Source organism: Desmodus rotundus, chromosome X, assembly GCF_022682495.2.
Source record: "Desmodus rotundus isolate HL8 chromosome X, HLdesRot8A.1, whole genome shotgun sequence".
In the NCBI taxonomy this organism is placed as follows: Eukaryota; Metazoa; Chordata; class Mammalia; order Chiroptera; family Phyllostomidae; genus Desmodus; species Desmodus rotundus.
In genome coordinates this window covers 58204000-58215991 of record NC_071400.1, presented here as the reverse complement: position 1 = coordinate 58215991, position 11992 = coordinate 58204000, and the positions used below count along the sequence as shown (strand labels likewise).

The 11992-nt window shown below is 45.1% G+C and overlaps 1 protein-coding gene across 4 annotated transcripts in view; it reads left to right on the top strand.

The window, feature by feature from the left end:
- The first annotated feature begins 544 nt into the window (after positions 1-544).
- Positions 545-11992, top strand: part of CD99L2 (CD99 molecule like 2) — a 153385-nt gene continuing 141937 nt past the window's right edge. For 2 of the 4 annotated variants that reach the window (XM_053917626.1, XM_053917625.1), the window contains exon 1: positions 556-747. In XM_053917626.1, coding sequence (XP_053773601.1) covers positions 681-747 — 67 coding nt within the window. In that variant the 5' untranslated portion in view covers positions 556-680. Of the gene's footprint in view, positions 748-11992 lie in introns of all 4 variants that reach the window. The other 2 variants (XM_053917624.2, XM_053917627.1) reach the window with 2 other exon arrangements.

Genomic DNA, 11992 nt, shown 5'->3' with positions numbered 1-11992 from the left:
GCTCAGCCACTGCGACTGAGGCACAAAGGCGCGTGCTGTCCTGAAGGGGCCTCTAGGGAAGACTCTTTTACCCAGATGGCACCAAGGTCATAAGGGGAGGAGCTCTGTCCAAGAGTCACACGGCTGGCTGACCACACCTGGCCTGTGCTCAGTCCTGGGTCCTGCTACGGCCCAGAAGTCTGGCGCAGCGGGTGGAAATCACCGCACACTCTCGCCTTTTGCGCCTCTGGCTTCTCCGCCCCTGTTGACTCACTGCTGCGGGGTGGCAGAGTCCATCTCTGAGAATTCTATCTCTAGAGCTGGATGGGAACGGGCCTGCAGGCCGAGCACTAGTGCTGGGACTAGACTTAACCCAGACAGCCCCACCAGCCGGACGTCCTCGGGGCCCGCCCCTCACGCACCGAGACTGCTGGGGCATTGAGCCCCGTCACGCTTCTAGCGCAAACTCGCTCCGCGTCACCTTACCCTCGCCTGGCACGACTCGGAGCCAGCGCTCATGCGCGCCGCTTTCTACCCAGCCGGGATGCGCCGCTCACGCCGGCTCTGGGCGGGTCCTGAAGGGGTGGCAGGGCTCCTCCTCCTCCTGATACTCCTCCTCTTTCCCCTTTCTATCTGGACCTGCCTCCGGGGTGCTCTCGCGTAACTGTGCTCCTCTGGGTACCCTCCATCCGTTCCCAGCAATGGTGGCCGGGCGCTCGGTGTTCCTCTTCTGCCTAGCTTTTTCCTTGGTCACTCTGGTCCAGAGAGGTAAGGCGAGCAGGGCGTGGTGGGAATCCTCCCACCCCCTAGGCCCGCGAGGTGGGGGCTTGGTGCACTGGAGGCACCGTCGTGCGCATTTGTGGCGCGGTGCCTGCCACACGGGCCTGCGCTGGAGACAGTTGGCGAGCGGCAGGGCTGGGGTGCGAATCCTTGGCCCGTGGGGACCTGACCCTTACGGGATCCAGGTAGCTGGAGAAGAGGGCCCGGGACCCCTCCAGGTGCTGGCTGGAAACAGCGGGATAGTACCTTCTTAAAATCCTGAAGGAGGTGTTACCACGGGTGACCACTGCTGCCTCCAGGGGATAGCTTTTAGGAAACCTTTACGTGAGCACTCATTTCCTTTAGCAGGGCTTCTCAAAATGTGTTTCTAGGCCACCTGAGACAGAAGCACCTGGAGAGCTTCCTGGGTGCATTCCTATCCCTTTTGTTAGGATCTCTGCAGGGACGGCGACTTGTAGGTCTAACTAGCTTTCAAGGTGCTTCTGGTGACCGACCTAGTTTTTGAGGCATTGGTGATATTTTGCCAAGGTCAAGGAGAGAGAAATTCTGCTGAATCAAGGAAGCAAGTTTCTTAGATCCTGGCTACTCAAGGTGCAGTCCAGGGCCCGCGCAGCATCACCTGGAACTTGTTCGGAGTGCGGCATCTCGGCCTAGACCCTGACCTACTGAGCCAGATTCTTCATTTTAACTAGATCCCCGGGTAATTAGCATTCCAGTTTGAGAAGCATCTTCTTAAAATAAATGCAGTCTGTGGTTAAAAATAGGGTCTCCCACGTGTTCTGGCAGGATCTTCTTACAGTTATTTATATCTCATGTTCACATCAAAAAAAGGGGGGAGGTTAAGGAAAACACTGCAGTTGAGCACAGCCTTGTGCTCTGAATTTCCTGACAACAAAGGCAAATTCGGCTAATGAAAAACAAGTGAGCTCAGCAAAAATAAAACTTTGTCCTAGTACCGACTTCTAGTGAGATTTATGTTACATATAAGGAGCACTGGAAAACAGTAGACAGTGCTAGCCAAGGCAGTTTTGCAGAAGATGCAGAAATGTTCCTCGTGTGGGCAACCCTCCTGGAGTTGGTATAACATTCCACAAAGGTGCCGGGCTCTGTTCTAGACACTGGTGGTGCAGCAGTGGACAGAACTGAGACTCCGTGTTCATGGAGCTGATGTCCTGGTGGTGGGGAATGAAAAGTACAAACATGGCAGTCTATTATAGTATATTGTTAGTGCTATGAATAAAAATAAAACAAGTTACAAGGTTGTGGAATTTTCTGGTTTAGTTTCCTTTCGAGGTTAAAGTTTTAATTTTGTGTATGATGCATTTATGGGAAAGTGTAATCATTTAATTGACTTGCATCTAATGATGTGGAAAATTTGAATGTGGAAGCACAAAAATGTTAGAAAAATAATATTTCTTTCAAGGCTATCTTCTGAAAGTTTTCAACATGGTATATACATTGAGAAGGTGAGGAATATAAATGATTAAGTCTGTTTTCCACCATCACGCATTACACTAGATGATTTGGAAGGTGGTGGAAGAAACTGTGAACCGGTGAAACCATTTTACAGATGGGTAAATGGAGGAACAGAGAGGTGAAGTAACTTGCCTCAGGTGGCAAAGCTAAGATTTGATCCCAGGCTTCTCTGATTCCACAGTCCTTGCTTTCAAGCACTGAACAAAGATATGTCCTTAGTCCTGTAGGCTGCCCTCTTTCTATTGCTTATTGGCTGAGTGGCTTTGGGAAAGTTCTCTGAACCTTGGTCAGTTTGCTCATCTGTGTAAGGCTTAACAACTCACAAAGATTTCTGGAGGGGACCAGGCAAGTGTCACTCAGATCTGCAGCCCTATCACCAGTTACCAACTCCTGAGTGCTTGCTGTGTGTCAGGCACTTCACATGTATTGTTTTTAATTGCCACAAGTATTTTGCTGGTTAGGTATTATCCTCACCTTCCAGTTGAGGGGCCCCCTGATGGAATAGCTTGAAAGAGGGCACCAGGATCCCATCCAGATAAGGCTGCCACCCAGTGGCCTTTTTTAAATTTTACTTAAGAAAGCTGAACCAGAAGAAGCTTTTCTTTCGAGGTAGGGACCCAGTTTTCTGGATCTTTCATGCAAAATAGAGTGATCAATATGGGTTTTGCATTGATGGTCTTCCTCTGGGTATGTGGGCAGTTACAGTTTCAGAACGGCTGTGTCAAAGTGAACAAACACAAAATAGGTGCTAAGTTGGGGACTTTCTGGCTCTCCTGGAGCCCCGAAGTGGTAGATAGGGTGAGTCTGCCCAAGAACCACTTAATTCTCATCCAGGTCCTTAGCAGTGAGATGTGACTGGGAAAGTTCAGCAGGCCTCAGAAAGCACACACAACCTCAAAGTATGATTTGTGAGATCCCTCCAGATGTTGGCAAATTGAGACAGACTTTAGGCTCCCAGGAGTTTAAAAGGGTTGTTAATAAGTCATCACCTGTTCTAGTCACAGATAGGTTTTTAGTCCGCCGTGTATTTTACTAGTTCTGAAAACTGAGGACAGGTCTGTAAGCCTGTATACACCTATAGAAATTGGAAGATGTGCTTTTGAGCAGCAGGGAGGAGCAGCTTAGTGGTGCAGGTGGGTAGTAATTATAACAAGGGCCCCATTTCCCCAATATCTTCTATACTGTAGGCCCTCGCCCCAATAGCTTCTATACTGTAGGCCCTCGAGTGTCTCACACACCTCTCCCCATCATAACTGCCCTAAAAGGTTAGCATGGTGACTCCTCTTGTCTCCTGAGGTCTATAATGGCCATTTGCCTAGAGCCTTGAAAATAACTGAGCGGTGTACCACATTTCAGATGAAAGACATGTGGTCCAGTGAGGTTTAGGACTTGAATGCAGGTTTATCTGAATAACCAAAGCAGGGGCATGAATGCCAGTAGTTCCAGGGATGAGGTAGGTCTTAGAAATGTGAGAAGCGGCTGAGAATAAGTGTGATGAGAGTGCTTGCTCCCTTTAAAGAGGTAGCCCAGCTGACAAAGGGAGGGTGCAGGCTTTGGAGCAAGCCTGCCCAGTGCTACCACAACCTGGAGCAAGTCACTTAACTGCTCAGTGCCTTGGTTTCCTCATCTGTAAAATGGTGATAACCACACCATTCATCCCATGAGATTGTTATTCGTATTACATGGGTGCAATGGATAAAGTGCTTAGCAGAGCACCTGGATCCAAGTGAGCTTTATGTTAGTAATTATTTACATTACCTAAGACATGCCAAGCCACATTTAAAAAATACACAGTGCCAACCTTGAAAACATGCTAAGTGAAAGCAGCCAGACACAAAAGTCCACATATTGTATGATCTCACTTATATAAAATGTCTGGTTGGCAAATCCATACTGATCAGTGTTTGGCAGGAACTGAGGGGATTGGGCAGTAACTGCTTAACAGATACAGGATTTCCTTGTGGGGGATGGAAACGTTCTGAACTGGATAGAGGTGATGGTTGCACAACTTGTGGATGTACTAAGAGCCACTGAATTATACACTTTAAAAGGGTGGGTTTTATGGTATGTGAATTATATTTCCATTACAAAATTCACTGTAGTCCAAGCAGAACAAATGAAGGAGATGGCAGCATATAACCCCCAAGTTTGGATTGGTTTTCAAGACACCTTGGACTTGTTTGGGCAGGGGAGAGAGTAAAACAGAGTGGACCCCAAGAACTGATGGCAGAGAGATGCCAGGCTGGGATCCATGCAGCAGCCTTGTAGGCTGACTTGGGCTATTTATTGGGTATGAGCCAATGGACCACAGAGCCACCTGCAGGTTTGGCCAGAGCTGCTTAATCCCACTTGCCTGAGTTCTGGAATTGCCCCCTGCAAAGGAACATCCTGGGCAGAGGGAGGAATATTCCCTTTTCTGGATGGTTCAGGGTTGCCATTATGTGCCCCAGACAGTCATTGCATTGGACTGAAATGGTCTAGGGACTGTTTGCCTTTAAGTTTCATCTGTTTTGGTTTTGGCTCCTTCCTCACTGTCACAGGTCAAATCCCTATCCCCTCCATCATTTTGGACACCAGGTAACTAATAAAACATGGGAGTATTTGAAACAACAATACAGAAATCACCCAAGAGTCAGTGCTAGTAGGCACTGAGGAAGGGCCTGTAGCTGCCAGCAGTAGAGATGACAAAGAGGCTGTTTGCCTGCTGAGAGGCGGGTATGGAGAAGAGGTCGTTTTGATTTTTATGAGTTCAGGAGAGATACCTTCCAGGTGCACTAACTTGCCTGGGTTCTGGGTTCTTTTCCCCACTTCTGTTGGTGCTTTCCCTGGTGCTTGTTCACTCCTTTTCTGCCCTTGGCATGCATTTCAGCATGTATTCTTTTGCTGCCCTTGGCATGCCTGCAGAGGCCTGACTGCAGGGGTTCCTGCCCCCTAACCAAGGCTTGGACCTCCCTGAAGCTTGGTCACAGGTCCACTGACTAGTCAATCTTAGTTTGCATGTAAAAGCTTAAAGTCATCCTAAACACCTAACAACGTTCAGGAAAGTCTTTCATGCAGGTGCCAAATGGAGGCAGGTGGGAATAATAACAATAATGATGGCCCCCACAGATGTGCATGCCCACATCTCTGGAAACTATAGCCATGTTAGGTTACATGGTAAAGGGGAGTTAAGATAGCAGATGGCATTAAAATAAGATTCTCCTGCATTATCCTGGCCAATTAAAGAATAGTCCCTTTAGCTATGGAAAATGAAAGTAGTGGAATCAGGATCAGTGATGCTATGCAAGAAAGGTTCGGCTGGTCTTTGCTGGCTCTGAAAGTGGAAGAGAGGCCTCCAGTCAAGGAAAGCACATACAGCCTCTAGTCTAGAAGCTGGAAAAGGCAAGGGGACAGATTCTCCTAGAGCTTCCAGAAAGAACGCAGTCCTGCCCACACCTTGAATTTAGCCGAGCAAGACCATGTTGAGCTTCTGACCTTCAAAACTGTAAGATAGAAATGTGTTGTTTTAAATCATTAAATTGTTGTAATTTGTTACAGCTGCAAAAGGAAGCTAATACAGAAGCTGAAGAGTAGTTACTACTGTCCCTTTCATTCTTTGAAAAAACTAGCTTGTGATGTTTCTTTACATTTGCCAATTTAAATCAACCACCACTATGCTCTGAGTTCAGGATTTTATTTATTTATTTATTTTTAAATTATTTTTATTTTTTTAGTGTTGTTCAAGTACAGGTGTCTGCATCCCCCCCCCACTGTTCCCCCCACACCAGCCATCCCCACCTCCCTTTCCTGATTCCACCCCCTTGATTTTGTCCATGTGTCCTTTATAGTTGTTCCTGAAAACCTTTCCCCTCTTCCCCCTCCATTTTCCCCTCCCACCTCCCCTCTGGTTATTGTCAGATTGTTCTTAATTTCAATGTGTCTGGTTATATTTTGCTTGCTTCTTTGCTTTGTTGATTAGATTCCACTTAAAGGTGAGATCATACGGTATTTGTCTTTCACCACCTGGCTTATTTCACACAGCATAGTGCTCTCCAGTTACATCCATGCTGTTGCGAAGGGTAGGAGCTCCTTTCTTTCTGCTGTGTAGTATTCCCTCGTATAAATCTACCATTGTTTTGACCCATTCATTTACTCATGGGCACTTAGGTTGCTTCCAGCACTTGGCAATTGTGAACTGTGCTGCTATGAACATTGGGGTGCACAGGTTCTTTTGGATTGGTGCTTCAGGGTTCTTAGGGTATAATCTCAGCAGTGGAATTGCCAGGTGGAAAGGCAGTTCCATTTTTAGTTTTCTGAGGAAATTCCATACTGTTTTCCACAGTGGGTGCACGAGACTGCATTCCCACCAACAGTGCACTAGGGTTCCCTTTTCTCCACATCCTCTCCAACACTTGTTGTTTGTTGATTTGTTTATGTTGGCCACTCTGACTGGTGTGAGATGGTACCTCATTGTGGTTTTAATTTGCATCTCTCTGATGGCTAGTGATGCTGAGAATGTTTTCATATGTCTCTGGGCCCTCTGTATGTCCTTCTTGGAGAAGTGTCTGTCCAGGTCTTTTGCCCATTTTTTAATTGGGTTGTTTGTCTTCCTGGAGTAGAGTCATGTGAGTTCTTTATGTATTTTTCAGATCAAACCCTTGTCCGAGATATCATTGGCAAATACGTTTTCACATACAATTAGTTGGTTCTCTTTTCATTTTAATGCTGTTTTCTTTAGCCATGCATAAGCTTTTTATTTTGATGAGGTCCCATTTGTTTATTTTTTCTTTTATGTCCCTTGCTTTAGGGTACATTTCAGTGAAAATATTGCTGTATGGAATATCTGAGATTTTCCTGCTTATGTTTTCCTCTAGGACTTTTATCATGTCATGACTTATATTTAAGTCTTTTATCCATCTTGAATTTATTTTTGTTGGTGGTTGAGTTTCAATTTTTTTTTGCATGTAGCTGTCTGGTTCTCCCAACACCATTTGTTGAAGAGGCTATTTTTACTCCATTTTATGCTTCTGCCCGCTTTGTCAAATATTAATTGACCATAGAGACTTGGGTTTAATTCTGGGCTCTCTCCTCTGTTCCATTGATCTCTGTGTCTGTTCTTATGTCAGTACCAGGCTGTGTTGATTACAGTGGCCTTGTAATACAGTTTGATATCAGGTATTGTGATCCCTCCTACTTTGTTCTTCTTTCTCAAAATTGCTGCAGCTATTCAGGGTTGTTTATGGTTCTATATAAATTTTTGAAATATTTGTTCAATATCTGTGAAATATGTCATTGGTACTTTAATAGGGATTTCGTTGAATCTGTGAATTGCTTTGGGTAGTATGGTCATTTTGATGATGTTAATTCTTCCAGTCCATGAGCATGGTACATGCTTCCATTTGTTTGTCTCTTCCTTAATTTCTTTCTTCAGTGTTGTGTAGTTTTCTGAGTACAGGTCTTTTACCTCCTTGGTTAGGTTGATTCCTAGGTACTTTATTTTTCTTGTTGCTATATCGAATGGGATCTTTTTTTCTGATTTCTGTTTCTGCAGTTTCGTTGTTGGTGTACAGGAATGCCTTTGATTTCTGAGTATTGACTTTGTATCCTGCTGTTTGAGTTCAGGATTTTAAAATAAATGTTCATAAAATTGGGTGGCAGTGATGATTTTGGTGCAGCAATGAACATTTGGAAGTACTCAAAGGGCCCTGGAAGGCAGCTGGATTTCCTTAGCTTGGCTTTGATTTTAAACTGCTTCACAAGGGGATCAGAGTGTGCACCTCTTTCAGAGTGCACCCCTTTCTGTAGGCCACCTGCAGTGGGGGCCACTGGCTGTCTCCCAAGAGGCCTCTTCCCTCACCCCAGTCTTGATGGCTGCTCATGAGAAGTAGTGTGCAGTCTGGAGCCCTCAGACAGAGGGTTTCTTATTTGTTGAGGCCGCACCTGCCCCTTTGCTGAGGAGGAGTAGTGTGCTGCAGTGACTGCTCTCTGGAGACTGAGGCAGGGATAGGAACAGAGCAGGAATGTTTGGCCTGGACCTGTACTCTCTAGCTTTAACCAGTTTTGAGGTCTATTTTTATTCGTTTTCTACCTAGGGCTGCTCATAAGATGTCAGAGGGTTCTGCAGCTTTAAAACAAACAAAAACACTTTGAAAACTAGAGTTGAAGACTGTTGTAGTTGACTCCCACAGAGAGGAGTGCCCCTGCACAGTGAACATCTGTTTAAAGGAGAGGCCCGACATATGGCTGGCATTGTGAGGTGGTTCTATTTGGGATTATTCTATTTGGGGTTATTTTCTAAATTAGAGGCGGTACCCTCTGCAGAAAGCATTGTTGCAGTGCAGAACTCTTTATGATCAAAATAGTGCTAAGTCACAGAGGGGCTCATTTTGACATTCTTTTTTTGCTGCTTCAGCTAGCCTGGGATGAGGGAATTAACAGGGCCAGCATTCCAGTGTGGCGCCAGCATTTGGTGTCAACAGTGGTCTCATCTCTGCTTTCTTGGCCTCACAGAATTGTTCCAGTAGCCAATTAATTGCTAATGTAAACAGGCTTGTGTGTTGTCAATATATTAGCAAAGTTAAGCTCCCTAGAGGGGACTAGAATTCAAAGGGGCCACCTGCTTCCTTGGTTCTAATGGTAATCCAGGGGCTGATGTTCACAATAGCAGTTTGCTTGGCCAGAACGAAGGTGCCTGCTGAATTAGTGAGCTGGGCTCAGAATCTGAATGAGCTCAGGAGGAACTGCCCCAGGAGCAACTCTAATTGAGTTGCTTACATATCTTTTGGGCTTCCTGCAGAATTCTGCACTCTCTTACCGGAGTGACCCCTTTTTCACTGTTCATTCATCTGGCTCTGTCATCCTACTCAAAACAAAAACAAAAACAACAAAAAAAGCTAAAGTAATGCCTGAAAAGAAACCAACAAACATGATGTTTTCATCTTTTATGTGTCAAATACAATATACCAAGCGGAGCTGTAGGTTGGGGTTCCCATTAATTCCTTCCCAACACTTTGCTTCCTACCTCTCCTCTGAAACTGCTGCTGGCCAACATCTGTGAGGACTTTGGTGTTGCTAAATCAGGTTATATGACACCTCTGATCACACCCTCTTCCTGGAAGCACTTTCTCCCCTTAGCTTCTGGGAAGACACACTTTACTACTCATTCTGCATGCTGAGCACTCCTCCGCCTTGGGACCTTTATGTTTTCCCTCTCCTCTGGCTAGTTCTTTCCCCAGGTAGGTCCGTGTCCTCACTCATGTTTTCCCAAATGCCCCCCACCTTGGAGAGGCCATCCCTGAGCACTGTATCTGAAATTGTACTGCAAGTACCCTGCTATCACCAGCCTGCCCAAATATGCTTATATTATCTGTCTACCTGCTTCTTTGCTTACTGTCTGTCTCCAGCACTTGACTTTGGGCTCCATGAGGGCATGGACTTTGTTTTTGTCTGCATTGTTAACAGTATCTAGAACAACACCTGGCATAGTCAGGGGCTTGGCAGGAAATGAATGGGACACTCAAACATAGTAATTGAATATCTAATCAAACGGCCATGTATAAGATATGGGCAGGGTTAAGAGACCAACAAGGGGTGGTGAAGCCCTTGGCCAATGAACAAACCTGTGGAATGTTTAACACACTGGGCTTCAAGGGGCAAGAAGAGAGGGTTCCCTGGAACCAGAGTAGCTAGGGTTGTAGGAGAGAGTAGGAGAGGACTGGGCCTCTTGTGGAGAAAGCTGCAGCAGTCTGGAGGGTTGGAGCCAGGAGAGCAAATGCTGCAAATATCCTGATCGTCAGTCTTTTGCTTCTGCCTCCCAATGGCTAAATCCATGGGTCTCAAAGTATACACCCAGGAGCCCCATGGCACTGCAGCAGCTCACAGTGGCTGCAAACTTGTGGTGGTGCCATGGATCTTTCTAATTTTTGAGGAAAATGCAGTGATGTCTGTCAGACACCACCATTAAATTGGTTGGAATTAATGAGCTAACTACTTAGTAATTGGAGCTGTTAGGTATTTCTTTGGGTCTTGGGTTCTGTGAAAAGGCCCCTAAAACACTAAGAGAACCTATGGCCTGAACCCAACTGGAAGTTATAGAGAGCAAGGGAAGTGGTTGATGTGGCCCATACTTATCAGAGGGCCTAGTGTGCAGTATGTATCTGCTAATGCATGAAAGAGTGGTTATTGAGCCAGAAACAGTGTGGGCCAGTGTGGTCAGAACAGAGGAGAATAAAACTTGTAACTGCCCTCAAGGAACTTCCAGTCCAGACAGACCTGGAAGCAACTATATAGAATAACTGTCCCATGTGTCATAAAAGAGGAACCAGGATTATACTGTTGCTATAATGCTGTCTGCCTAGAAGACACCCACTTCCTACCTTCCTTCCCATATTGAAAGTTGTTCCTGTCATTGCTGGGTGATCAACCAAAGTAAGTAGCTTAAAACAACAATTGTTTAATTATGTTCATAAATTCTGTAGGTTGAGAATTCAGAGGAACACAGCAGGGACGTTTCATCTGCTCCACAATGTCTAGAGCCGCAGCTAGGAATACTCAAATGGCCGGGGGCTAGAATCATCAGGAAGCTTTTTCACTCATGTGTCATAAATGATGGGTTTAGCTGGGACTACTGACACATAGCCTCTCCCTGTGGTTTGGGCTTCCTTGTAGCATGGTGTTTGAACTTCTTCATGCCCCCCTTAGGGCTGTAAGCATGAGTATTCTAGTCCACAATGTGGAAACCTCATTCTTTTAAATTAAAACTTTAAAAAAATTGTGGTAAAAACATAAATTTTACCATTTGAACCATCGTATGGCAACTTAGTACATTTTATGGCATTAAGTATATTCATAATGTTGTATGACCATCACCACTATATAGTTCTAGAACATTTTCATCACCCCAAACAGAAACCCCATATCTATGAAGCAGCCAATCCCTGCTCCGTCTTTCCGCAGCCCCTGGAAACCACTAATCTGCTTTCTGTCTCTACATATTTGTCTGTTCTAGACATTTTACATAAATGGAATCATATGATATGTGACCTTTTTTGTCCAACTTCTTTCACTTACCATGATGCTTTCAAGGTTCGTCCATGTTATAGCATGGATCAGTGTTTCATTCCTTCTTAAGGTTGAATATTCTATGATATGGATATATATATCATACTTTGTCTATCAGCTAATAGACATTTAGGCGTACCCTTTGGCTATCGTGCATAATGCTATGAACATTTGTGTACAAGTCTTTGAATATGTTTTCATTCCTGTGGGGTATATATACCTAGTGCATGGCCTTTTATGAACTAGCCTCAGCAATTATGCAGCATTACTTTCACTGCATCCTATAGGCTGAGTCACTTAAGGATAGTCCAGATTCAGGTTGAGAACATATATCCCACTCACAATGGGAGAATGTCAAAGAATATTTAGCCATGATTAAAACTGGCACATCAATCCGCTGAGTTTTGAAGCTCCAGATAAAATGTGCCTCATCCATGGAAGTATTAACTGCTGTAGCTCTGTTATGATGCACACTTCTCTGACTTTCTGATTCTTTTTGAAATAATCACTGTTATGCATGTTCGTTTGTACCAGTAGATAGCTTAGCTCCTTGCCCACTTCTCTTGATGCCAAGCTGCTGTTATCATCTGTTGGGTTTTCTCTCCAATGAGGGGGGTGGAGTAGCTGGCACTGATAGTTCTTCTAGCACTGATGTTCTATGAGCTTGACCTGGCCTTATTCACAAATACTTTCTCCAGGGGGGCAGGCCTCCTGGAGA